At 44.4% G+C, this 27,691-nt stretch overlaps 1 protein-coding gene across 1 annotated transcript in view; it reads left to right on the forward strand.

The window, feature by feature from the left end:
* The window catches only part of MXD4 (MAX dimerization protein 4), a 336,017-nt gene that overhangs the window by 90,676 nt on the left and 217,650 nt on the right, over positions 1-27,691 (forward strand). Inside the window, exon 4 of the mRNA XM_069632124.1 lies at positions 8,919-8,948. Within this exon, the coding sequence (XP_069488225.1) occupies positions 8,919-8,948 (30 nt within the window). The remainder of the gene's footprint in view (positions 1-8,918; positions 8,949-27,691) is intronic.

The raw sequence follows: 27,691 nt of genomic DNA on the forward strand, positions 1-27,691 counted from the left end.
GTTGATACAGTAAAGAAGGTTGATGGCAAAATAGATAAATTGGTCCGAGCACAGTGGAGGGAGACTGATTGAAGATTTTGTGTCGAAGTGTTTCTGAGCCCTGCGGAGGGAGACCCAAGGTGAAAAGGGAATCACCTAAGAAAATTGTGTATATGTGAAATACATAAAAGAAAGGAACTTTATTGTTTGTTGCATCAGGCCCTCTGAAAGAGAGACTTTGGCACAGATGGCCATGATGTGGAAGTTTTGAACTGCATCCTTGTGCTAGAGAAGTGAGAGACTTTGCTAAGCTTGAGTGTGTCACCTTGTCCCGTGCTGAAAACGTGGGCAAGGGACGCCAACGGCTTGAATATCCTGACATATCATTTCTTGAACACTTCATTTGCATAACATTATTTCCCACACTATTTGTATGTAGAGATAAGGATTGTCAATAGGTTTATTACGATATGCCCTTTTATTTTGACAAGACACCACTAGGACTGCGTTATTATTCTTTGATGGTCATAGCTTGCTCCCATCTTTAGATCTAGGATTAGATAGGCATTTTTCAAACCCAATTGAAGTTCAATAAATACCCTGGGCTATTGTATCTGTCTTACTGTTGATACCATGCCTTCCTTACAGACCTCTGTAATCTAGACAATGGCAGAGTTCCTAATTTTTTATTTTTTTTAGGTATAAAAAAAAAGAGAAGCCCCTGCTGGGGATTTTTTAAGTATTCTTTAAGGGCAGTCTTTTCAGCTTCGGACAGAATATACATACGCCCAAATGGGGTGGTTGATTAGGATGTAGAATAAGAGCACAGTACCGCCGATGGGGAGGGAGAGCCTTGAACTGAAGGTCTGAAACAACGTCTTGGAAATCCTGATCCGGTTCAGGTATCAAACTGATATTGTCAACCACTGTGGAAGGGGTAGTGAAATCTACAAATTTGCTATAGCAATGTAAACCAACAGATCCTTTGGTTAAACAGTGAGAGATGCAGTACTTGGATCCCAGGAACATAGAACCTGCGGTCCAATTTATGAATGGATGTTGGCAGCGTAACTAGGGTAAACCCAGGATAACTGGAAAATGAGCAGCTTTAGTTAGATCAAAGGTTATTTGTTCTGAATGAGAAGAGATCGACATAGTCAACCGAATGGTTGCTTCTTTGTTAGGGCCCGAAACCAAAGGAGTGCCATCAAACCCTTCCACGATGATATTGTTGTCTTTTACAAGGCGGACAATACCCTTATCGTTTAGCCCAGGGGTCATCCATAAAGATGCTGGCTTCACCACAATAAATCAAGGCAGGCATGTGTATCAAGTCATGATTCTGTAAATGGAAGGAAATGTTAACTAAACCATAGATTGAGAAGTGTCAAAGAGGTTCTTAGCAGGGGAACCTAACTGACTTTCCCTGATCGTGGTTCCCTCTACAACCGGGACCTGGCATTTCCCAATCGCCTGGGACGACCTATGGGACAATTACGGAGGAGATGTTTATCCGAGGCACAATACATACAGAGCCCCTGGGTTTGACTTCTGGCTGTTTCCTCCAAAGAAAGCGGACCCCCAGCGATCCCCAGCTACGTAGTTTCTTCCAATTCGCTTTTATTTGCTACAGGGTGGAGTATATCCAAAGCCTCTAGAGGTGAATATCCCTTTTTGCATACCCTTAGACGTTCTTGGAGACAGTAGTCCAATTGCATAGCCAGGGAAACCATCTCGGCTAAATTAGCAGGCCCAGCAATCCGAGAAACCTCCTCTTTTAATTCCTCTGTTAACCCCGTCCTAAATAAGGTGATTAGGGATCATCGGGCCAAACAGTGTCTGTGGCTAATTGTTTGAAGCAAGTGACATATGTTTAAAATGTCCATAGTTCCCTTTCGGTAGTCCAATAATTGTTCTTGGGTGAATACCATATCTCCCGGTGGCCAAACATAGCCCTGATGCTATTCACAAACCCCTGGTATGAATCTGGGATTGGGTTATTGGTTGTCACTAATTGGGTAGTCCAAGCTAAAGCATCCCCAGCCAAGTTTGAAATCATGTACCCGACCTTGTCGCGGTTGGCCGGAAAATATGTAGCCTTAAATGTAAACTGAATGGTAGAAGAGTATAGGAATTCCTTTGTCTTATGGGGGTTACCATCAAACTTACCCCTGCAAACGGATCCGGGGGAATATCCATTGGGCCATGTGCTTTGTTAATCTGCTGGCGTAAAGCTGCATTTTTGTGTTTCAAGGTCTGAATCTCAACAGTGAGTTTACGGACTGCAGCAACTAACTGCTGCATTTGGTCCATTGGGGCGTTGCTAACTGTTATGCACTGTTATATGTTAGCTTAAAACACATATACAGTTTGCTCCACTGACCTTGAAGGACTGGACCAAACCTGAAGAGCGTGAGAATGGCCCGAAACCTCTGTCACCCATAAGGTTCACATGGGAAAACCGAGGTCTCAGGGAAACCCTCCTGGGGTAGAAAACCCTGAGACTGATGGAGCTGTACTCACTAGGATGGAGGTAGAAGGACTTCAGAGAATTCTCACGATTGCCAAGTACAGGGGAATATGTCAATCAAGGGAAGCAGGAGCTGTCCTATCAATGCGAGCTGCAGCAACACAATAACACAATAAGTAGAAACAAAGTTATAGAGGGCCAGGGTGACAGGAGAAAAGGTAGATAGGAAAACAGCACGAATGGATTTACGAAGGTCTAGGAATCAGAAAAAGTAGTGGCACAAGAATGCCAGCATCAGAGCTGCTTTTGATGCTGAATTCCGTCTTCCTGGAGGACGTCCTCACGCGATGTCCTAGGCCCAGCAATGCGGATGAAAGAAACAACTAGACAGCTGCAACAATTTGGACGAGACGCAGCGGGAATAGCTAATGCGGCGGACAGAGACAAACAGTGAATGTGTTTCCAGCTCCGCCAAACGGGACTGCAACAATGGGTATTCAGTCCTCCATTACCCCGCTCATGATCTGGTGGTAATTGAGGCCCATTGTGCCCCTCTCACTTTTAAGAGATAGAACTGCCCCGCTCACTGTTCAGCAGCCCCAGATCTTTCAGGTCGGGTGATGACAGGCCTCCGAGCCTTTTAGGCTTCTTAGCAGTCTAGGGAACAAAAGCCAATGTATTGGTGGACCTTCAATCTCCTTCCCCAAAATAGGCCTACCTGTTAAAGAAGCGAGTTCACATGTGTCCGTAAAGCAAGTTGATTGTACAAATGGCTGTGAGGGGCTAGATGACGACAAAGAGTCAAACTAACCCGATGCCCTCCCGAACCACACAAGCATCTCACATTATATACATTTTGCAACACTTAATACACTCCTACATATTTTGTTACAAAGTCATCCCACCAAACATGAGTGGTGAAACCTATACAAATAAATCTAAGCCCCCCAAGTTCCCACATTCTCATTGGATACATTCATTTAATCATCAACTCCTTTCGACATACATTTGCATAAATTCATGGTTACATCATACCCCATTTTGGGATCTTTTCATAGTAGTGACATCATTATATGGTTACCTAGTGACGCACAACATGGCTTTGCAAGGACACTTCAACAATATAAGGAGGGGGGGGGCAAACAAATTCCCTTTGAACTGGTAATAGCCATCCTATCCACCCAGACTTGGTGGTGTCTCTGGGATCTCCCATTTCATGCTAATCTATAATGACTGCCATTTCACTGGTCACATCTAGGTCATTTGTGAGAACCTGATTGAAACCTATAAACCATTTGTCATTTCTGCTCTTAAGCACCCCTTGCACCGGGTTTATTACATGGACAGAAGTCGACCCTACCAGGTGGCCGGACTTCCCTAGTCACTGAATAACAACTCCCATGTACTTGGAAATATTACATCTTCTCTCCACAATAGGACTAAGTCGTAAAACCCTTGCCTGGGAGCAGCTGACCATTTGATGTTATCGCAGCTGCCCAAATGCAGTTAACTGCTTTCCCCCAGCCTTCGTACTCGATCAACCAGCTTCCCAGGTCGCACAGAGTTTGTCGCCACCCTAGATTTCTGCGGCCTACACCAACCTCAACTATGAGGGACCTGTGGTATATAGATATGTGTGTTTGCCATGTAACCCTTGTTCCCCCAACTGACCCAAGCACATTTCACAGAAAACATCTGAATATATGTCTGTGCTGTGAAGGTATCATGAAGCAAGACAAAGACAACAGACTTAAAGTTCAAAATAAAATACTTTATTAAATTACATGTCAGGGTGGTAGAAGGCCTAACTTGCCCTATACTAAAGTGGGATTTCCCTACCTGAACAAAACTAAGGAACGTCTGAGTCCAAGAGTTGAACTTAAAAGTTTGTCTGTGTCTAAAACCTATCCTTGCCCTCACAACTAAAGCTAACCAATGTGTAGGGATGTCAGAATCAAAACAAATAGTCTTCATCTCAAAGTACTGAGCTTCTTCTAGCTCACGGCTTTCTCTCAGCTCCCCTTCCCAAGTATAAGTATTTTCCACAAAAAACTCTCAAGATAACCTTTCTTCAGCTCAAAGTAATATAGTTACAAAAAACTATTCTTGGGATTCCCTTCCCCAAGTTACAAGCAAGACAGTTCATAGAAAACAAAATTATCTCGATGCTTCGTTCTCAAGACCACACAATGCAGCTCCTCAAATCTCTGAGTTCCCTTCCCCAAGACTTTATCTTCATGATCACAATCTCTTTAAGTTTCCAACATGTAGGGCTATCTGGTCTAGATGCAGTTGTCAGACCAAACGGTCCACCCATCCCAGGTCAAAAACCAGAATCCCTATGTCTTGACCTCTTGGCTTTGATGTCTACTTTTACAATCTTCTTGCTTTTCCTTATCAGCCTCTTTGCTCTGATATCACTTATCACTCATCCTTTCCAGTGTTTGGCCTTGTCACTATGCATTCATTGACCAAAAAGCTCAATTAAGTGTGTTTTACTCACACCCACATTCTTATGACTCTTTGTCAAACTGGTGCTCTTTTCTGTAATTTGTCTTTCCCTGGGGCACGTTCCACGTGTCCCATCCGGAATTCCACATGACCAACACTGGATCCCAAACAACCCACCATAGTTATTTACCATCGGCCCGTTAACCTGGGGCACCTTACCTCCGAACGTGCCAAATGGCCAACCTCCTCATGAAAATCCTTCCCTACCCCTCGGAAGCCCTCTCATTTGCATTGACCGGGAGCATACTCATCCATCCAACCTCGTGTCATACCTGATTCAACATGTCGCTGTTGTCCCAATTGTCCCTGCTGGCCCTCCGTTGAGCTGGTAATAACCGCTCCTTCCAAAAAGATCTTTGCAATTTTTTTCTGAACATGCTTGGCCTCTGCCTTTTCTGCCTGCTCTATGCTCTCCTTTTCCTTTTCTTGCCTTCTTTTACAAAAATGCACAATATGTGCCTACATTTCCGGCCAACCTTTGGTTTCCATCCCTACTACTTTATCCAGATCATCTTTATCTTTGGGAAGTCCCTTCTTTAGCATATGATAAAAAAAAATTGCCATGTTCTTATCCCATGCTTCTCCTGTCTCTGCCCTCCACGTCTCCTGAATTAACTGGATATGTGCGGCAGGATCATCATCATCTAACTTCATTGTCTTGGCCAAAATAGAATTTATATCTGGCGTATCGTGATACATGACCTGCAGGGCGCCCCCATAGCTGTGCCCTATAATTATTAAATGCCTGCTCCATCGTGGGTGTTCGTATCTAACTGAACTCCCGGATAACCTGCTCGCCTCCAAAGCGCCTCTGTCCGTTCCCCAATTAGAGCTTTGAATACGCTTTTCATGTCCCCTATGGTCAACATGACATCGGCATTGTGTTTTTCTAATTCATAAATCCACTCACCCACCCCAGCATTTAGCGAAAAGAGTGTCTTCCACAAATTATTCCGGTCCATGTGTGATCGCGGGACATAATACACCTTTCTTTGACCCTTATGGAGCAACACAAATTGAGTCACACCCTTCTTTAGTAGGGCTCTCCCTGTCTTTTCCCTGCTGTTCAGTACAGCCATTCGGGGACCACAGTGTGTCCTAAAATCCCATGGTGTAATCTCTGGCACTGCTACAAGAGCGGGAGTTGGGGCTTCAACACCCTGTTCCTCCTGCTAAACATCCGATTCCCATTCATCCTCGTCTTCTGCAGTCACATCCCCTGGTGTTTCTATAGGAACGGAAACATACTTGGCACTACTGTAGGGTGCCGGTACACGTTCTCCTTGCTCAAATCCTGTGCCCACAGCAACACTTCCATCCTCAAGGTCTACATTGACCTCTTTGATAACTGACCCATCCAATCTAACAAGAACTTGTCCATGCCTCCACCTTCTTTATTCTACGTCCTTTACATGCCTATTCACTTCTTCCTGCTCTTCACTTCTCTGCTGTCGTAACAGCACTACCTCTTCCTCCGCTAGCCTCAACACTTCTTCCAATTTTTTCCGCTCCTGCGTCTTCACTGCCATTTCCAGCCTATCCTCTATCCTAGCGGCAAAAGGAACAGTCTCCCCTTTTTCGCCCATTCTTTGCCCTTCATCTATTCTTCCAGCTGCGGGTCTCACTCTCTCTCGCTCCCCACCCTAAATCTCTGCTAGCCTAGCAGTCGGTGGAATATCAGCTTTCCACCCTCCGTTCTCTATCTTCCTGCGGCCCTTGCCATTGAAGGAGTTACCCTTCCACTTTTGTCAGTATCCCATCTTTTAGGAAATGTAGCTGTTGGAGGCGTTATATGTGCCCATCTCACAACCACTGGAGTGGCTGCTGGAGAAAATGGAGTTTCGAACTCAGGGTCCAAATACCATTCTGCGGGCGATAAAGTATAGCACCCATATGGGGGTGATGGAGAAGGAATTCCTGCACCCTCCTTTCTCTGCCCTTCCGCTGAGACTTTAACATTATTGGCCTTCCCGCCCTTCTTGTACATCGTCCATAACTCTTAAGATATTTAAATGATTTTCTAATTTCAAACCTTTGCGCCTAGTAACTAAGAAAGTATACAAGTTTTCCAACATACCCTTATCATAGGTCCCCTTTTTAGACCATGAATTGAGCATTTTACCAGTAGTTTTCCGCAGCCATTCTCTATGGTATTTTAAAATCTTTACCTTACAACCAGGACATGCCTGACACAAGTGATTCAGTGGAGTCTCCATACTCCAACCCCAGTCTACCTTTTAACAATTTACTTCAAAATCAATGACTTAAATCACGGAAGCCGAACCGGCAGCAGAAAATTGCAACCCAAGGAAGCCCCTTTCTTCCCCTTCCCAGTTTCTTAATATTCCCCACAATTTCTCGGCTCGTTCGCTTTCACCACGGTCTCTTCATTTTAGTTATACGTCCTACTCTTACACAAAAGACAGCATATTATCAGAAAAAACAATGCCGCCCCAAAAAGCACAATGTTTTTCACTACAACACCACTGTCTCAATCTCTTTTCATCACTAGTAGAGCATTCTCGACTACAATACTATCTTTCCCTGACTAAAGGAAGATGCACTTCACTACTTCGACTAGCCAAGAAAAGGTTGGCGAGGCCTCTGTCTGCACGGTCAATGCAGACTGAAGGGTGCCAATGGTATACTCCAGAAAGGTATCTGTGGGTGGACTTACCATAAAATGCCACCTCATCCCTAGGTGAGGGCTCTAGACAACCAGACAAGCAAACTGAAGGGTATCGGGACAAACCTCTCAGTCGACGTGCTAGTGGGGATACCACTATCCCCACTAGGAGTCATTTCACCAACCCAGGCTCCTGGCTCTGCACAATCCCTAACTATGAGAGGACTTGCGGCATGCAGATTTGTATATTCACTATGTACCCAAACTATCCCAGATACATGTTCCATGTATGTCTGTGTTTGTATGTTCAAGACTTCTGTGTCCTTTTCACAGTGGTTTCTTCATTGAAAATCTCCTTTCTCACGTGCCCATATGAAGCTCCTTGCTGTCCAATTTATAGGCGCTATGTGGCACACCACACCCACATTGTATATATTTGCGTCTATAGTTTTGACATTACCTTGCTGCGTGCGTGTAGATCTAAAATGTGTGAACTTGAACACAAAGTAACACTAAAAGTAACACTTATCTCATTTACTACACTAGATACATGCTAAATCGCAACATTGCGTCAACATCGACGTTCCCCCAGTCATCTATAGGGTTCACGCCTCTTTCTCATTGGGACCTTTATCGACCACCCCAACAATTCGCTATTTTGAGAAAAGCATCACCCAGTCGTAATAAAAGTTATGTTATTATTTTCCATCCTGTTACCTAGAGTTCCTTGCTTAAGTGTCAGAACAGATTTTCCTTCAATGCATGTGTACGTAATGCTAGCTAGTCGTGGTTTTTGTATTAGCAGAAAAGTGCAGGTCTTTGTGCTCTGTGCATGTAATAGGGATACACGGGTTTCTGCATTGCACAACCGACAAGATACTGTATGGCTTAAAAGTAGTATTCATCAATTGATGTGCATGAAAAATAGAAGCTTGTAGGACGTGCCTTCATTGATCTATTCAGTTGTGTGGCTTTATGAATGCTATTGGTAACCTAGTAAGCTTTGCGTGTATTTTTACAAAACTCTAATGCTAACTTTATCCCATTGTTTCTAAATGTTTTGAGCGCCTAGAGAGAACGCAAATGTCAGTGGTGCCCGGTCTTAATCTCAGTAACGTAGCATTTGTCAAGAGCACAAATACATAAATGGCTTATTTAGCACTAGACACATCACTGAACATCAGCTGTCTGGCAGATGTGCTACTCTGTTGTATTTGTATACATTACTCAGGACCTAGTTTATTGTCTTGTAATATGGATGTCATTTTGGGGGTTTGAAATATAGGTGAAAAGAAGCGCGCTCTAATCATGCCTTTGTTGTTTTTTAAACAGGTCATCGCATAATGAACTTGAAAAGCATAGGTAAGTTTCCAGGAAGAAGTATCTAACTGGTGTTTGCTTTCTTTTCAAACGTGCGTTTAAATAGGATTTCATGATGGCTCTTACAATACAAATGCTGCCGTGTCTGATCTGTCAGTTGTCTGCTTACGTCAAGTGTGAGCGCTTCGCTTTTACTTTTTAACTATTGGAGACATGCAGGCTTCATGCACGCTATGACCGAATCTTATCTCTCATTTTTGCTGCACATTTACAGTCCCAGTAAGAGGAGCGCTGATAGTGGGACATGTAGGGGCATGCTTGCAATTGATGCACGTCTTGAGTTATTTTGTGCAACCAATCAGATGTTACAATTTCGAAACTATAATGTATAGCGCAATTATACTTAGCATGTTACCACCATAGCGGTCTGCTGGCGTTGAGGCTTGTCTGGGTAGCTACTGTGCATTGCATACCCAAATCTAGGTTTGCTGTGGCTGGAAGACGAGCGACTGGGTTGAAAGGGAGATGTAGAAAGCGGGAGCAGGGGGTATGCAGCAGGATGTAGGTAAAGCAATGCAGCGTGGTTTTGGTTGTTTTATTTTTAAAGTTATGTCCACATAGCTCTACTTCTCTAGTACGAGCGGGAGGACGTGTGGTTCGCTCAGCACAACAGAAGAAGCAGAAGTAGAGGGACCCTTGCCAGACTTTCCAAACATTCATGTTTGGAATGCAGATGAGAGCATCCAGAGCAAACTGATTGTTTTTCTGCCTTTCTACACGCTTTCTATCGAGAGTAGTGTGAATAATGTTTGTGTTGTCAAATGCTTATAAAGTTCCTTTATTTTTTGCATATTACACCTTTTTCCAAACGGATTGCCTCAACGTTCCTAGGATTTGCTTTAACTCATTAGTTTGAAGGTGAAATTAGCATTCACGACCCGGTGGCCAGTTTTGTTAGTGGAGCTGCATTTGGATTCCTGAAATGTGCTGCAGAACTAGTGCCTTGCGCGGATCTCAGCAATCCACTGCCTCTGCTGTATTGACTGTGTTTGTTAATGATTCAATAACCATGAAGACGATGGTGATACTGTTGGCAGAGAACTTTGTTTTGTTGTAGCTGCAAATATGGCTCTTTGCCTTGTACCATGATAATTATTAACCACTGTGCAGTGTGTTGGCAGCCACAAGGGAATTGATGTATTCGTAGTTTTATGTTGATGCATTTTGGTTGTGTTTGTGCTTTACAGAGTGTGGCTAACTCCCTCATTTTCAAACGTCAATTTGTTGGTTTGATGACTGTTTCATCTCTGTGTTGTGAAGGCTGATGGGTGCCTCTGTACCGTTCTCCCAGTTCTTCTTTGGGGACAGTTGCTCTAGGCATGCTCTTGGTGGTAGTCATTAACTGGGAAATGGTACCTTCCGGGATGGTCTGTTGGTTGTGCATTGCAGCAATTGATTGTGCAAATTAGTCAGATGCCATCTGATGGGCAGATTATGGAGTGCCTGGTGGCCTCCCAGCAACCAATCGGTCTTCAGGCTCTGGTGGCATGGAATCCTGTTGACCCTGTGTTACTTTCTTAGACAGAGGTGGCTGTTGCCCTGTGGAGTGCTAAGTCATTCAGTGTTTTCGAATAACAAATGTGAGATAACCTGGCTGCTTTGGGGACAGTGCCACCTCGGGTGGCTGTAGCAGGTAGTTGATAGTCAGTCATAAGGATCTATCGCCAAGGAGTGTTAAGGATGCCATTTTTTATTTGTGTGGATCTCAAGTCTTTTCCTCCAAAGACATCCACACTGGCCTGGGACTCTCCGTCCCTCACGACCATGAAGGTATCCACCATTATGACCAACACTAATGCCCACAAGGTCAGGCTACACACAAATGTCTGCTGCCTTTTGCCCCAAAGAGCCCTATCCTGATGCTATGGCAGACGTCCCGCCTTTGATTTCCTCAGATTGGCTAAGATGCAGCCTATTGCAGCAATGCAAGCAGAGCCGGCAGGCCCACGAAAAGGAAGGCCCTGAAATAAGACTGCCTCCTGTCTGTTCCCGTCCGGGCCTGGCAGGCCGTATTCACGACTATACATATTCATTAAGGAATGCGCCTACTAGTGCAACCATTTCTATTGCTTACCATCCACTCTCTATGCTGCTACTTGATCTTACTCATTGGTAGGTCTAAAAGTATCATACCACCGTACATATCTCCCAAGTGCTGCACCATGCAACACTTACCCTTGAATTTCCTCAAATGTACCTTGAAAGCCTACACTGTAACTGCCATCGCTCCTGTAACTCCATACCTTATCCAGCATAGTCTCCTTCTCCTAGCACAGCCGACGTGGCCCCCACCCTTCTCGGTGCGGCTTTTCCGGCGTGCATGGTTACATCCTACTACATCACTTGTTCCCCTTATTTGCTCACGGTGATCCTGCATGCCCACCATGCTTCAGGATGTCACCAGTAGCGGGGTATGCTTTAAAGCTATTCTCCAACAGACTCTATTCATGTTGTATACTCCATTGTAATTGCTCTGGAGGTGTCTTCCTTGTACCATACCGCAACCTTGTAACTTGTATTTTGTAACCTTCGGGGCCTCATTATGAGTTTGCCGATCTGGAAACAAAGGTGCTGGGAGATTACATTTAAGGGTGGTCTGGTCACACCTTATGTTTTCCTGTAGATGTGTATTGTATATGAGACAAAAAAGAGGAGGGAATGATTGGACCAACCATTAAGATTAACTATCAGATCACTGATTAGATCCAGGTATGACTCTGCACATGGATTCGACCCATTATCATTGGGATGAAATCTAGGGTGACAATTGATGCTAAATTCAGTAGGATTGTTAGCCCATTGGGTCCTTCCTTTAAGTATGGTCCTTAAGAGCTAAATGTACTCCATATTTTGAGGATATTCACACAAGCATTTGAATTCTGTAAATCTAAAGGAGTTATTTACATAGACGGTAGTAATTCTGAGCAATGAAATTGACCAAGAAACACCTTTTTGATCCTTTTATTATTGAAGGTCAGGCATTCAGAGAGGTGGACTAGGGTGTCTTTTACTCAAACATTAAGCTATTTCGAAGGATCATGTCAATATCTCTTCCAATTTTAGTTGTTTTGTCTAACCTAGAAATAGCTTAATGCTGATGTAGCATGTTCTCTAATCTTGCCAGCCTTCACCTCCAAAAGACTGCTGCATCCGACATGCTCTGCTCGCAGGTGCCGGTACGGCCGCCAGGACAGACCTGGCGGCCATAATGGCCCCTGCGATCATAACTCGTAGTTTTCCTGTCCGGGAACTACGGTACCGGCAAGCTTACCGCTACTGTAGTTCCCGGACCGGCAAACTTGTAATGACCCATTGGCTGTCTAATTTAAGAAACCTGTTCTAAAGTTTTCTGCATGGTAAACCCCATTGTAGGTATACTGCCACCCCTTTCCATCATTATTTTTTTATTTCCAAAACTATTTATACGTATGTTTGTTAGGCCTTACACCTAGCAAGTATGGGTCTTGGAGGTTCCTGACTAAACGAGACAAGCAATCATTATGAATTGTAAACATTGTGACTTGTACAAGGAGTACTGAAGACAGAGACACAAGGTGCGTTGTTTTAAAGGGTTATATGCTCGAAGTTAATAAGCAGAAACATTTAGGTTTCTTGTCATTTTTGCTTTTTGTGAGACAAATTTAAGAGTATAGTTTGAATAATGTAGACATTTTCACAGGGAAATGCAACCCAAATATCCATGTAAGCAAACACTAAATGCAGCACATGGGAAAGGAAAATTGTATGTTTGCAATGCTTGCGCTTAGACACGGTAGCACGATTTCATTATCCAGAAGTCTTGATTTGTGTACAGAATCTCCATGTGATAATATCCCATTCATGAACCGATGCACATGGACGTTGCACTTAGGCAGCACACCTAACAGAAGTCCTGTGACAAACGTAATGTGAAAAAGGCACAGAGTCGGCTCACAAATGAGCAGAGAGATTCCCAAGTCGCTGCAGAAGCACACAACGCAGTGCCACAGATCAGGAGTTTGGTTCTCGGTCAGATGGGATTTACATTTCTGCAGTGTTTGCCTACATTGTAAACTGCCTCTGCAAGAATTGAGGGTAATATTATTTGGGAGGATGAGGAGTGCCACAAAAAGGACTTGGGGCCATGATCTGCTTTTGATATACGTTTAACAGCCTCATTTGTACAAAACAGCAACCTTTTTTCTAATATTCGTGTTTGAACAGTTCCACTAACTTGCTTCAAGTTGAACAAACATTGAATGGCAGGAGCGTGACCATGGAGGGATGTACAAATGCTTCAATGACTATATATTTAGTTTTAGCAAACGGCGATCAATTTTATATTTAGCCCTCGTCAATGTATTTCGTATGTACTCTTTGGAAGCAATCCAGACCCATCTTGACTAAAGGCAGATTTCTGAACAGAAAGTCGAAACTTGGTATGGGGCACCACCGGCCTGCCCATACCCTCTATTAGATGTGCAGTAACAGCGGGATATGTGAGGTGCTGCCTAGAGACGCACATCAGTGTTTACCTTCTGCTCCTGACATTGTAGCTGTCTTGGCAGTCAAATGCATATTTGGAATTGTTTTTCTAACCCATCTGACTCGGAGATTCGCTGCCTCGAGCGCTGTCGCGTGGACACCAAGAAGCAACAGAACAAAGCACGTGCAGATTCAGTGTTTCATTTTGAATTGGGCTTTCATGTTCCATTGAGGACCTTTGAAGCATGCATGTCTTTATCACATTAATACTTTTTTTTAAAGCGCTTGCTGCTGTAACTGTTTACCCTCTTTTTGCACAGAAAGGTGTTTCCACTTCCTCACATTAATGGTGCTTAATTTATTGACCTTTGAAGGATGAGTATATATATCATCAGTGATCACTTGACGCGCTCTGCTATCTCTCCGCCTGATTATTCCTTGGCTTTCCACATAAAGATGCCTATGGTTCTATAAAGCATTTTTCAGTGTTCCTTTGACCACATGTGTGCTATCCTGATCTGTGCCCTCTTCTTCTTTCTAAGAGCTCTGCTCGTTTAACAATATAATTTGTAGCGTAATCAGCATTTGCTTGCTGCTGATATTCTCATTTGAGCAGTACTCGAAATTACTTTTTCTGTCCCACTCAATACAGAGGTTTTTAAAAAATTGAAATTTCTAGAATATCCCTCTGGGGTGTTCACAAATTAATTGAATTTACAAGAGTAAAGAAAATCTGTTTGGTTTGTTTGCTGCTACTCTTACCAATCGCGAAACCGAGAATGGCTAAAAGTCAGACATGTCTCAGCACAGCTTTTGTTCCCACTCACAGAGGGCAAGTGTGTCCTGTGCTCAGAGGGGGAGATTGGATGTGTGCTCTGTGATGAAGCTAGTGGATGATGGGTTTAAGGGCAAAATGGAGGGGATATACCAGTTGCTCTTGTTTTCGCCCTGTTGCATTGGCAAATGGCTGCCACCAGACAGCCTTCCACAAGATGGGAAGACCCCTCCCAAGTCCCTTCTCCATACCCACCAGAGCATCCTAAAACCCCTTCCACATTGCTTGACACTCTGGATGTTCTTGCCAGGGCCCTCTTATCCCCCAGAAAACGAACTTCCACATTTTGCGCGTCTGGAGGACCTATCTGGGTCCGTGAAATAGTCTGTGGATCAGGTTTGGGGACCCACTTGTGAAGTCCACGTAAGTGAGAAACAAACACAAGCAGTACAGTAAACATGAAAATAACATTACAACACCCCTAGCTCTGCCAAACTGTACTTATCTGCACAACAAGCGGAACAAGGCTTGTTCCTTTCACAGAAAGCACTGCACCCATTAAATCCAAGATAGCCAGCAGGGTTTATTTAGTTGTTCAGCATGCATCCAACCCATATGATGCCGGGGCCATGACCCAACCACAGGGCCACTCTAGCCTAAAACCACAGATGATTGCCCCTCGCAGAGTCCCACTCCGAGTATTGCTGTCAGGAAAACAAAGTCCATGCAGCAAATTTGGAAGTGTAACAAAAGACGAGACTCCCTTTATTGCACCAGGTCTACTTTTAAGCTTCTGCAAAATAAATCTGGTTCCTTATTTCACTACTCAATGTCTTGTATAGTCCCTAAAGGGTTCCAGTTAGGTCTCCTAAAAAAATAAATACTAATTTGGCAAATAAAGTCTGATAGTCTTGAAGATTCATACACTTGCTTCATGGAGCACACTCCTACTCGGGTAAAATGTCAAGATGTAAGCTACTAGTCAGGAATGAAGTCACTAGACCCCTCAGTTCTGCATATACATTTACAAACAGTGCACCAATTATTTTCACCAAGATTCAATTATCATTAGCCAATGGCTAGTGTGCATTTTGAGGCCTGCTCCCACGTCCCCATTTTCGGTGTCCAGTGCAGCACCTGCCGATTCACTTGATCGATCATGTGACTTGTCCTTCGTCAAAAAGTAAATCTCTGCAAACAACTTGTAGGTTATCTGCAGACCTTCCCAGTTCTTAACAAATCCTGGATAGTCTTTTTTTATTTTCAAGTTTATTCATTTACTTTGCTTACAGTTTATAAAACCATACACGATTATTATAGAATCATATTTTAAAATAGCTATTTATCTGCATGGAAAGATCTTCTTAATGTAAAAGTGAAGTAACTCACCTCCCAGATGAAAATCATCTACAACAAGTATTGTCAATTTTCTGTCCTGCCCTGTTTGCAATACTATCTTCTGAAAGTAGAACCCATATTGCTATATGCATTGGACATCTGCCTCTTGGAGATGGAGGGATTCCTGGACACAGGGTAGAATGTGGAAGCAGGTTCTTGGTCTAGTGCTTTCAATCCCGAATGTACTTATTTGCCACGAAATGGGGATTTTACCCCGCTCAGTCAAATGGCATTGGCGCATGTTGAACAGCTATGCAAAAATACTTGCCCCCCCGAAACATTCTTTATATGAAGACTTGACACTTATGTTGAAGGAGGGTTCCTGTTCCATCTATGGTAAAATGTGCAGTCTGCATCGATTAGCAAGGATGACCTTGTTTCTAGCCTTCCGTCCTGTAAGCGTAATTTTCAGCAGTATTACTGGTGCCTTATGTTAGACCAAATTGGCAACAGCAAGACATATTATGAATACGCAAAATTTCGCAGAAAATGGGGTGACAGAGCTAGTTACATGGAGATTTTTCCATGTAATCGTTTGCGCTAGACATATATGCTCTTTAAATTGAAACAATTGCTGACAAATGAAAGGACTAAATGTTGGAATGTGGAGGAGACGAATGTAACTCCTGGACGATGTCGATTCTGTACACATACATCTGTAATTGAATCCTTAAAGCAGCTGACCATATACTATGAGTTTTTTAAGCTTTTAGATATAGGATGTTTGGATCTTATCTATCTTTGTTATCCTCGTTGAGCACAGAAAGCTTATGGGAAAATTGTATGGGGGCCTCAATCAAAAGTTATTGCTGAAATTGATCCAACTCCTGAATGTTATTCAAGACAATTTGGACTTAAAGAACAAGCCAGTGTCTCAAAACGTGAGAGCTGAAAAAATTAAAAAGTGAGAAAGTGATCCACACCATTATCTAAAATATTGGTTAGAATTAGAGGTTTTATGTTCTAGTATGATAAAATGGATGTTGAAAATGTACATTTTATGTGGAAAGGTGACATTTTTTCGTGTTTTTATATGTATTCTGTAATATTTAAGTTTTAGTAAAGGTTTTTAACCAAATACAATTAAAAAAAAAGCTATTTAATTAAAAATCCCATCAGGACTAAACAGATTTCCTCAATATTTTTTTTAAAAGCCCATAAAATAACTTATTCTCTGGTGTAAAATGTAGCAATTGCATAGTATCATTCACTGCAGCAGTTCCATATTGCAGACAAAATGGGTTAAATCCCTCCTAATCTGCATACAAATTTGGCAAACAAAAAGGAAATGAAAAACATCTTGAATACCGCTTTTACATAGAGGAAGCTTCCTTTTATAAGTTACCCCAATCCTCTCGTTAAAACTTTTAAAGGTTAAAGAGATTCAGAAATTCAAAAAGAACCAATTAATATTTGGATTGTAAAGTTCCTTCAAATATTTCTGCATCACACCTTTAAAGGTTAAATCTTACATCCTCAAAAAGTCTTTCATTTTTGAACAATGACAATCATTTCATAACTTGCTTAGCTAATTTGCATTTTCACAATACATTTCGTACTTCCAGTGTCAAAAGATATAATTGTATGAATATCCAACTGTAGTGTTGTGACCGCATGATTTAGAAATTCCAAAAAGTAAAATTTGAGTTTGAGGTGTCTGAGGAAGGCATGGTATCAAACAGAGAAGACAGACGAAAGTGTTCACAGTTCAAGGTTGTTTATTGAACTTTCAAAATGGGTTGGAAAAACGCCTGTCTAATCCTAAATCTAAAGATGGGAGCAAGCTTCGATCATCAAATAACAACACAGTCCTAGTAGAGTGTTGTCAAAATAAAAGGGCCTATACTAATAAACCCATTGCCAATCCTTACTTTTAAATACAAATGGTGTAGGAAACAATGTTATGCAAAAGAAAAGTGTTCAAGAAATGATATGTCAGGATAGTTGAGCCGTTGGCTTCCCTTCCCCACGTTTTCAGCACAGTACAAGGCGGCACATGTTAGGGAGAATTCTCTGTTTAGGCTGAATTTCCTAACCTAGTGAGTCTCCCAGCAGCTTTGCTGGATTTCTGGATTTTTTTTTTTCCATCCTGCCAAGAGTGAGACTCTTTTCTCCCACTCTTGGACATGAATGTGGTTAATTCCTTTGAATGTCAATATGTTCTATGGGCTATGGGGTCTTTTACTCCATAGGGTCTCATATGTTTTTCTATGTGTGTTACACCGCACCCTCTGTGCCGTAACACTGGGGCGTCCTAGAGGATCCCCACCATAGACTCCATACCCTGGGACTGACTACTGTCTCCCAGGGCATGTAAAGTCACCATTGGCTTTACTAGACCTAAATTTACTAACAGAACTAGTACAAACCATCCTATTGTGGACGTACTAGTAGGGGTAATTCGATTACCCTTGGGTCTGTTATTCGAGGGGGCACTGTCCCGTCCCCCCTCGTCGAGTTTTGGCTGGAGGCAGTGGAAACTACTTGTTATATTCGACCGCGAATATAACTCTATGGGATTCTTCCCATTGTTGGAGGTTAATACTTTTTCTCGTTAATCTCTAACATACCACCGGTTTATTTGTCTTAAATAAATATATCGGTTGGTATTTTCTGCCAGAACTCGGTTTTTAAAATGGCGTCTGTGTTCGTCTCTGTGACTCCTAAACCAAAGGTTGAGCCCTTTGTTCCACTTTTGGCGGGCTTCTGCACAGAGGCCCTCCAAAGTGGTGCCCTTCTGTCTGGGTACCACAGGGGGTGTGGGAGGGGGTTTAGGCACCCTGGACTGAGTTGCCTTGCCAACTCAAGTCGCACTCTGGTGTGATTGGCCCAAGTGGTGAGCCACCCCGCTCACCACTTAGCGTGTTTTGATTGACAGCTAGGCTGAATGAATGGGGGTTTTCTGCATAAAAGCAGAACTTTTGGGACTGGATCTTCAGAAGTCGCCACAGGACCTAAGAATCCGACGAGGGTAAAGCTGAGCCGACCTGCAACGACGACACCTCCGGTGGAGCCCTGCTGAACCGACTCGCCACTTCCCAACGACAGAGGAGATCTCCCCGCCGGAGAGTCTTCTTCCCCTGACTGGTGGCACAACCAGTCCCCTTTGCTTTTTCTTCGCTTCCAGGGCGTAGTGGTCGAATTGCCCGTGCTGAGCACCCCGGCAACCTGATAGCCACTAACCCGTACCGCGACCAAAAGGTGGTGCCTTGTGACAGAGCACTCCGTGGCTGATCTCTTCCCTGGTGGTGCAACGATCTTCAACTTTCCTTCGACGACGAGAGCATCTCTTCTCTTGGCAAAGCCCCGACTTGCATCCACCACCAGGAACAACTGCCCCCGCCGGAGCTGTCCCTCCACATACAAGGTACCGTGTCCGCCTGGCTTCCCTTGTGACGGTTAGCGTGAGGTGTCTTAATCCTCGCCTCTCCATTGGGTCGCCTCCAAGCTTTCTTAACTTTCTGTTCTGACCTGGTCCAATCTTTCGATAACAATTTGCGACAAAGACTCCAAGTGCATTTCCACTGTGATACTTTTTGGGACATATCGCCTTGCCTATCTCCGAGTGGGCCTGGCCTCTGAACTTTGCGATCTACAGTAGACCCTGCCTTACTTGCTTTGCATTTGTTCGTAAAAGTGTTGGTACCGAGTTGATTTCATACCCTGCCTTTTCTCTCCCGTCCTAACGAATATTAGAGTGCCATCTAGGTTAAAGCATTCACCTCTGTCTGCAAATAAGTGGTGCCGTTGAACCTAGACTTGTCGAACTATTGTTAGGGGGATTGATTTACTTATAGTAATTGTAATTGAAGTTGTTTGCCGTATTAGTGCCAGAGTGTTTTTTATAGATGTGTTGTCATAAATAAATACCTATATATCTTTACACCCAAGCTCTGTTCCATGTTTGCTTGTTCTACTGTGTAAATTGCCCTATTTTGTATACTCCACATACTGCCTAACTCTTCTTTAGGGAAGTCTGACTGCTCAGCCACAGCTACCAAGTGAATCTGTGTGGTACAGACTGCTACCAAGTGGGTTTACTGCCAAACACCTGTAGTCCTAAATCTTTTGCAGTGGTCCCAGAGAGAACTGCACATGTTTCCGCCTAACACTGGTGTACAGCGGTGGGATTTGTATCGAGTATACAGTTTAGAGTGCTTTTCAACACTTTAGGATAACTAACCACAAAGCTTAGCACTAAAAAGCAACTTTCAAAAACATGTCTACTATGGAAGTTTACAGACAAGAATCTTTGTCAGTTGAAAATACAGAGAGTTTGAGAGCTATCTGTAGACAAGAGAATCTTTCTGTAAGGCAAGAAAGTAGAACTGATGGCGAGATTGCTGGAAAACCAAAGTCTTGGTACTGGTTCAGAGGAACCAACTTCTCCAGCAAATGTAGAAAACAGTAATGGTATTGATCTGAATCAAAGTTCTGATGATAGTGATGAAGAGGCTGAAGAGGAAGGAGAGGCTAACAAAACTGTCTCCCCTGCTCCTCTGTCTGCCTTACTAGCTGTACCTACAGGGCCTATAATAGGTCCTACACTAAGTCCTCAAGTCCTTGAACTTGAAAAAATGAAAATAGACTTGGAATTCAGAAGGATTACTGCTCAAACTGAACAGAAGCACCAATAAATGCAACAAATTCTTAGGCTCCGAGAAATGGAGCTCAAGCATGAGTTAGAAATGAAAAAGTTGTCTGTCGAAACTGCTTCTGTCTCTGGCTTCTCTAGAAGCTCCAGCCCCAAAAGACCCCGGATGCCGAAGGAATTAATTGGTATGTATGAACCAAAGTTAGATGTGTTGGATTGGCTGAGTTTGTTTGAGTACAATCGTGGGCTCCAAAACATCACAGGTAATGAGTTGCTTACCTGGTTGTTCTCTAGGCTCCCCCCTGTTGCAACTGATGTGGTAATGGAGTTGGGGGAGGAGGATAGGAAAGAGTACGAAAGTGTGAAACTAGCTTTGATAGCTAGATTTGGGAAGACCCCTTCCCAGTACCTTAAGAGGTTTAGAACCCTCAAAAAGCATGATGGTACCCCTTGGGCTACCTGGGTGAGTGAAGGGTTGAAAAACTTAGAGGTATGGATTAAGCGTTACAAAGTGAACACTTATGAGGGAATGAAGAATCTTTTTATGTTGGAGTCTATTTATGATGCCTGTTCTCCTGAGCTCAGACAGCACTTGGCTGATTCGAAGGAATTGGATTCCAGGAAGCTAGCTAAGGCTGCTGACTTGTGGGTTGCCAACAGGGCTACTCATATGGATTCTGGGGCAACTCAGAAAAAGGATGAGGGAAGACAGCCTAAAAAAGACTCAAAAGAGAATTCGAATAACTCAAATTCCAAAGAGTGCCCCAAACAAAACCAGAAGGGTAAGCCACAAGGAAAACCGCAGCAGAATAGTGTGCCTTCTGGTGCCAAACTGGAAGGAGGCCAGAACAAGCCACCATTCCAGAAAGCATTCGGTAAATGCTTTGTTTGTGGCTCGACTCACCACGTGAAAGGAGATCCCAGATGTAAGGGTAAACCTTCAGGGGTCCAGCTTGTCTCCTTAGCCTTCGCTCCAGAGGAGGAAGTCCAAATGGCAAGTGGAAACTTTCTACTGCTGGCTGATGAACCCATTGGAGTCTCAGCCAGTGTTTCTTTAGTATCTCTGGGGTTGTGGGAACAACAGAATTTAGATGTCTATAATTCTATCCCCGATAATACTAAAGAGTATTATAAGGACAGTGTCCAGGTGAATGGTCAGGAGACTCCTGCCATTAGGGACACTGGGGCCAGCATAACTGTGGTGGATAAATCGTTTTTTCAGGCTGAGGATGTTGCTAATGCACCCAAACGCCTCACCAAGTTAGCTGGAGGGCCTGTGCAGATGCTTCCCCAATTACCAGTTTTCATCCAGTGTAACGACATGACTGTGAAGATACCTGTCAGCATACAGAGTGAGGTACCAGGACGCGTTCTGTTCGGTAACGATTTGAAAACTCTCGGAGTTGTGTCGCATACCCCCAGACCTCCTAGTAAACGGTTACAGGAGCTAACCAGACCTGCAAGGGAGAGAACCATGCGAGGTACTCTCCAGGAGATGATGAAGAAAGAAATCACTCCTGCTCCACTAGAATTGTCAGCTGCTGTCTCAAAGAAATCAGAAGCGAAAGGGAAACCTAAGACTTCTATACCGAAACCAGCAGCCATCATTTCAGTGCAGCCAACAAGGACTTCCCCTCGGTTGTCCAAAGTTACACCCGTAACTCCACTTCCAATTGCGGCTGAGAGGGAGGTACAACCCTGTGTGGTAGAATTAGACTCTGAAGAAGAGCTAATGGAAGGCCAGGAACTCATTGGAGATCTGGATCCTGTTGACCGTCCTGAGCTGCAGTCTTTACTGGAAGAAGGTGGACCCAGCAGGGCAGACTTCAGTAAGGGACAGAGAGAATGTCCAACTCTGGAAGGTCTTCGCCACCAGGCAGAAGCTCAGGCTGAAGGGCAAGAGCCTGGGAAATACAGGTTGCACTGGGAAGATGGCCTCTTCTACAGTGAACCGACCGAGCCTGCACCTGGAGACTACAAACGACTTGTAGTACCCCAAGAGAACAGACCACAGTTCTTGCAGTTAGCCCACGAGATTCCTTTGGCTGGTCACTTGAGTTTCAAGAAGACTAAGGAAAGGCTCTCCCTCTACTTTTATTGGCTGAAGATGGGGGTCGACGTAGAAAAAAACTGCAGGAGCTGCCACACCTGCCAGACCTCTGGTTAGGTTGGCTCCAAAAATGTGGCACCTTTAGTGCCTCTCCCAGTTGTGGGAGTCCCATTTGAGAGAGTAAGGATTTACATTGTTGGTCCCCTTGATCCTCCAACCTCCTCAGGCAACAGGTTTATACTTGTTGTAGTAGACCATGCTACTAGGTATCCTGAGGCAATTCCTAGGAGGACTGTTACAGCTCCGGCTGTGGCTAAGGCCCTCCTTGGTATTTTTACTAGGGTCGGGTTTCCTAAGGAAGTAATCTCTGACAGGGGGTCAAACATTATGTCCCACTACATGAAAGCCATGTGGAAAACCTGTGGAGTTACTTACAAGTTCTCAACAGCCTACCACCCCCAAACCAATGGGTTGGTAGAACGATTCAACCGAACCATGAAGAGCATGATAGGTGCTTTAGAAGAACCCCTTAAGCGTAAGTGGGACCTTCTACTGCCATGCCTTCTCTTTGCTATAGAGAAGTCCCTCAGGAGGGAGTAGGTTATTCTCCCTTTGAGCTTCTCTATGGTCATCCCATCAGAGGTCCATTGGCCCTGATTAAGGAGGGGTTGGAGAGTGCTCCTTCCCCCAAGCCAGTCAGAGTGACTGACTACGTGATAGGTCTCCGGAGGAGAATGTCGCACATGACAGAAGCAAGCGATAACTTGAAAGCTGGCCAAGCATTGGTCAAGCACTGGCATGATCAAAAAGCTAACATGGTTGAGTTCGCTCAAGACCAGCTCGTTCTCGTTATGATCCCAACAAGGCAGAGGGCCTTGCAAGACAAATGGATGGGACCCTTCAGAGTTGTGGGTAAACTCTGAGAGGTCAACTATCTGGTGGACTTGGGCAATCCCAAGGAGGCTCCGACAGTCTTCCACACCAACCAACTCAAAGCGTATGTCTCGAGACCTGATGTAGGAGCGTTGCTTCTAGCATCTTCCGGGGAAGAAGAAGAGAGTGAAGCTCTTCCGGATCTCCTCAGAGGCTTACCTTTAGACGAAAAAATTGAAGGAGTAAATCTCTCTTCAAATCTGACACCCGAGCAACAAGAAGAGTGCACATCTATGTTGAATCAGTTTGTCTCTCTGTTCTTGCTTTCACCAGGCTTGACCCCTTGGGGCCAGCATGACATACTCGCTGGTGACTGTCTGCCAGTCAAAAGCAGAGGATACCGAATGTCAGAAAACGTACAAACCCACATCAAAGGTGAGGTCAGCAAGATGCTTGATCTCGGGGTAATATAGCCCTCTACTAGTCCATGGTCTAGCCCGGTTGTGTTAGTGCCAAAGGCCGGATCTAAAGAACTTGGATTCTGCGTGGATTATAGAGCTCTTAATGCAGTCACCAAGACTGATGCCCACCCTTTGCCAAGAACAGATGAGTTGGTGGATAAACTTGGCGCCGCCAAGTTCCTCAGCACATTTGACTTGACGTCAGGCTATTGGCAAATAGCCCTGACAGACCATGCCAAGGAGAAAACTGCATTTTCTACCCCCGTTGGCTTATACCAGTTTAAGGTAATGCCTTTCGGATTGAAGAATGCACCTGCTACATTTCAACAGATGGTAAACCAGGTTCTGAAAGGGATGGAGGACTTCTGCATGGCATACTTGGATGACATAGCAGTGTTCAGCAATTCCTGGGAAGAACATGTAACCCACCTGAGAGATGTTTTGCAGGCTCTTGGACGAGCCAATCTGACCATAAAGGCGAGTAAATGCCAAATTGGACAGAGTAAGGTAGTCTATCATGGACATGAGGTAGGAGGTGGAGAAATAAGGCCTTGCTCAGTAAGATTGAAGCTGTGCAAAACTGGACAAAACCTACTACTCAGACCCAAGTGAGAGCCTTCCTAGGCCTCACTGGGTATTACAGGAATTTGGTTGAGAACTATGGGACCATAGCTTCTCCACTGAATGTCATCTCCTCTCCCAAATTTCCTAAAAAGGTTAGATGGAACGAGGAGTGCAATCAGGCTTTTGAAAACCTGAAAAAGGCTCTTTGCCAAGCCCCAGTACTCCGAGCTCCTGATTACCACCAAACTTTCATTGTGCAGACAGATGCTTCAAATGTAGGAATAGGTGCCGTACTCAGTCAACTGGATGGGAAAGGTAGGAAGCACCCCGTTTGCTTCATAAGCCGCAAGCTGAAGGATCCTGAAACAAGGTGGGCAACAATCGAAAGAGAATGCTTTGCTATCGTGTGGGCTCTGAAGAAGTTTAGGCCATACTTGTATGGTTCTACTTTTGTCATTCAGACTGACAACCAACCCTTGAGATGGTTAATGCAAATGAAAGGGGAAAACCCAAAACTACTGAGATGGTCGATCTGCCTACAAGGGTTTGATTTCACCATTGAGCACAGGTCAGGGTGTCGCCACCAAAATGCTGATGGTCTCTCTAGGATGTATTCATCCAGGAGTGGATTAAATCCTCCTGTCCCTTAGTCTGGGGGAGGGGGGCGAGTGTTAGGGAAAATTCTCTGTTTAGGCTGAATTTCCTAACCTAGTGAGTCCCACAGCAGCTTTGCTGGATTTCTGGAGTTTGTTTTTTTTCCATCCTGCCAAGAGTGAGACTCTTTTCTCCCACTCTTGGACATGAATGTGGTTAATTCCTTTGAATGTCAATGTGTTCTATGGGCTATGGGGTCTTTTACTCCATAGGGTCTCATATGTTTTTCTATGTGTGTTACACCGCACCCTCCGTGCCATAACACTGGGGCGTCCTAGAGGATCCCCACCATAGACTCCATACCCTGGGACTGACTACTGTCTCCCAGGGCATGTAAAGTCACCATTGGCTTTACTAGACCTAAATTTACTAACAGAACTAGTACAAACCATCCTATTGTGGACGTACTAGTAGGGGTAATTCGATTACCCCTGGGTCTGTTATTCGAGGGGGCACTGTCCCGTCCCCCCTCGTCAAGTTTTGGCTGGTGGCAGTGGAAACTACTTGTTATATTCGACCCCGAATATAACTCTATGGGATTTTTCCCATTGTTGGCGGTTAATACTTTTTCTCGTTAATCTCTAACATACCACCGGTTTATTTGTCTTAAATAAATCTATCGGTTGGTATTTTCTGCCATAACTCGGTTTTTAAAATGGCGTCTGTGTTCGTCTCTGACTCCTAAACCAAAGGTTGAGCCCTTTGTTCCACTTTTGGCGGGCTTCTGCACAGAGGCCCTCCAAAGTGGTGCCATTCTGTCTGGGTCCCACAGGAGGTGATGGAGGGGGTTTAGGCACCCTGGACTGAGTTGCCTTGCCAACTCAAGTCGCACTCTGGTGTGATTGGCCCAAGTGGTGAGCCACCCCGCTCACCACTTAGTGTGTTTTGATTGACAGCTAGGCTGAATGAATGGGGGTTTTCTGCATAAAAGCAGGGCTTTTGGGACTGGATCTTCAGAAGTCGCCACAGGACCTAAAAATCCGACGAGGGTAAAGCTGAGCCGACCTGCAACGACGACACCTCCGGTGGAGCTCTGCTGAACCGACTCACCACTTCCCGACGACAGAGGAGATCTCCCCGCCGGAGAGTCTTCTTCCCCTGACTGGTGGGCACAACCAGTCCCCTTTGCTTTTTCTTTGCTTCCAGGGCATAGTGGTCGAATTGCCCGTGCTGAGCACCCCGGCAACAGGATAGCCACTAACCCCTACCATGACCAAAAGGTGGTGCCTTATGACGGAGCACTCCGCGGCTGGTCTCTTCCATGGTGGTGCAACAATCTTCAACTTTCCTTCGACGACGAGAGCATCTCTTCTCTTGGCAAAGCCCTGACTTGCATCCACCACCAGGAACAACTGCCCCCGCCGGAGCTGTCTCTCCACATACAAGGTACCGTGTCCGCCTGGCTTCCCTTGTGACGGTTAGCGTGAGGTGCCTTAATCCTCGTCTCTCCATTGGGTCGCCTCCAAGCTTTCTTAACTTTCTGTTCTGAACTGGTCCAATCTTTCGATAACAATTTGTGACAAAGACTCCAAGTGCATTTCCACTGTGATACTTTTTGGGACATATCGCCGTGGCTCTCTCCGTAGGCCTGGCCTCTGAACTTTGCGATCTACAGTAGACCCTGCCTTACATGCCTTGCATTTGTTCGTAAAAGTGTGGTACCAAGTTGATTTCATACCCTGCCTTTTCTCTCCCGTCCTAACGAATATTAGAGTGCCATCTAGGTTAAAGCATTCACCTCTGTCTGCAAATAAGTGGTGCCGTTGAACCTAGACTTGTTGAACTATTGTTAGGGGGATTGATTTACTTATAGTAATTGTAATTGAAGTTGTTTGCCGTATTAGTGCCAGAGTGTTTTTTATAGATGTGTTGTTATAAATAAATACCTATATATCTTTACACCCAAGCTCTGTTCCGTGTTTTCTTGTTCTACTGTGTAAATTGCCCTATTTTGTATACTCCACATACTGCCTAACTCTTCTTGAGGGAAGTCTGACTGCTCAGCCACAGCTACCAAGTGAATCTGTGTGGTACAGACTGCTACCAAGTGGGTTTACTGCCAAACACCTGTAGTCCTAAATCTTTTGCAGTGGTCCCAGAGGGAACTGCACAGGTTTCCGCCTAACAGCACATTCGAGCTTAGCACACACTCTGGCTTCTCGAGCACGAGGATGGAGTTCAAACACTTAGTATCAGAACCTTCTGTGCCAAAGTCTCTTTGCCATTCAAAGTCTCTTATTACAGAGGGCCTGATGCAACACACGAACATTAACGTTCCTTTCTTCTCAGGATTTCCACATGTACAATTTTTTGGGCGATTCACTGTTCACCCTGGGTCCCCCTCCGTGGGTTGCAGACCCACTTTAACAGTTCCTTTCTTCTCAATTGGCCTCCCTCAATCGGGCTCGGACCACTTTATCTCATTTTCCAATCTTTCCTTTCAGTATCAAAAATAAGACTTTCGACTGTCCATAGGGTTTTCTCTTTACAACTCTTTAACTTTCACTTCTGCCACTTCTTGATTGGATACCTTACAGAGACCTTCGATTGAGCACGCACATGGTGCTGGACCATTCTTTCAACGGTATTGTATCGTTCCTTTCAAAGTCCAAGCATTCATCAGCAGTTTAACTTTACTCGCATCTTTCATCACACACGTTTTAACAATGTTCGTTCCAGCGCAGGTTATACAAAGTTGCTGTTTGCAACCTTGGCTTCAACACAGACCGGTCTGGTATTGGTCTCTCCAACCCAGCGGCTGTGTTGATTTCTTTGTTGCTACTTTGTTCTTGGAGCCAAGGAGTGTACCACGGTGGCTGCTGCTTCTCTCCCGACTCGATTAGTCATGTAGGAGGAGCACGGGTACCTTCGACACACAATGCAGGATTCTTT

This window comes from Ambystoma mexicanum, chromosome 6q, assembly GCF_040938575.1.
Source record: "Ambystoma mexicanum isolate Mex_15411 chromosome 6q, UKY_AmexF1_1, whole genome shotgun sequence".
NCBI lineage: Eukaryota > Metazoa > Chordata > Amphibia > Caudata > Ambystomatidae > Ambystoma > Ambystoma mexicanum.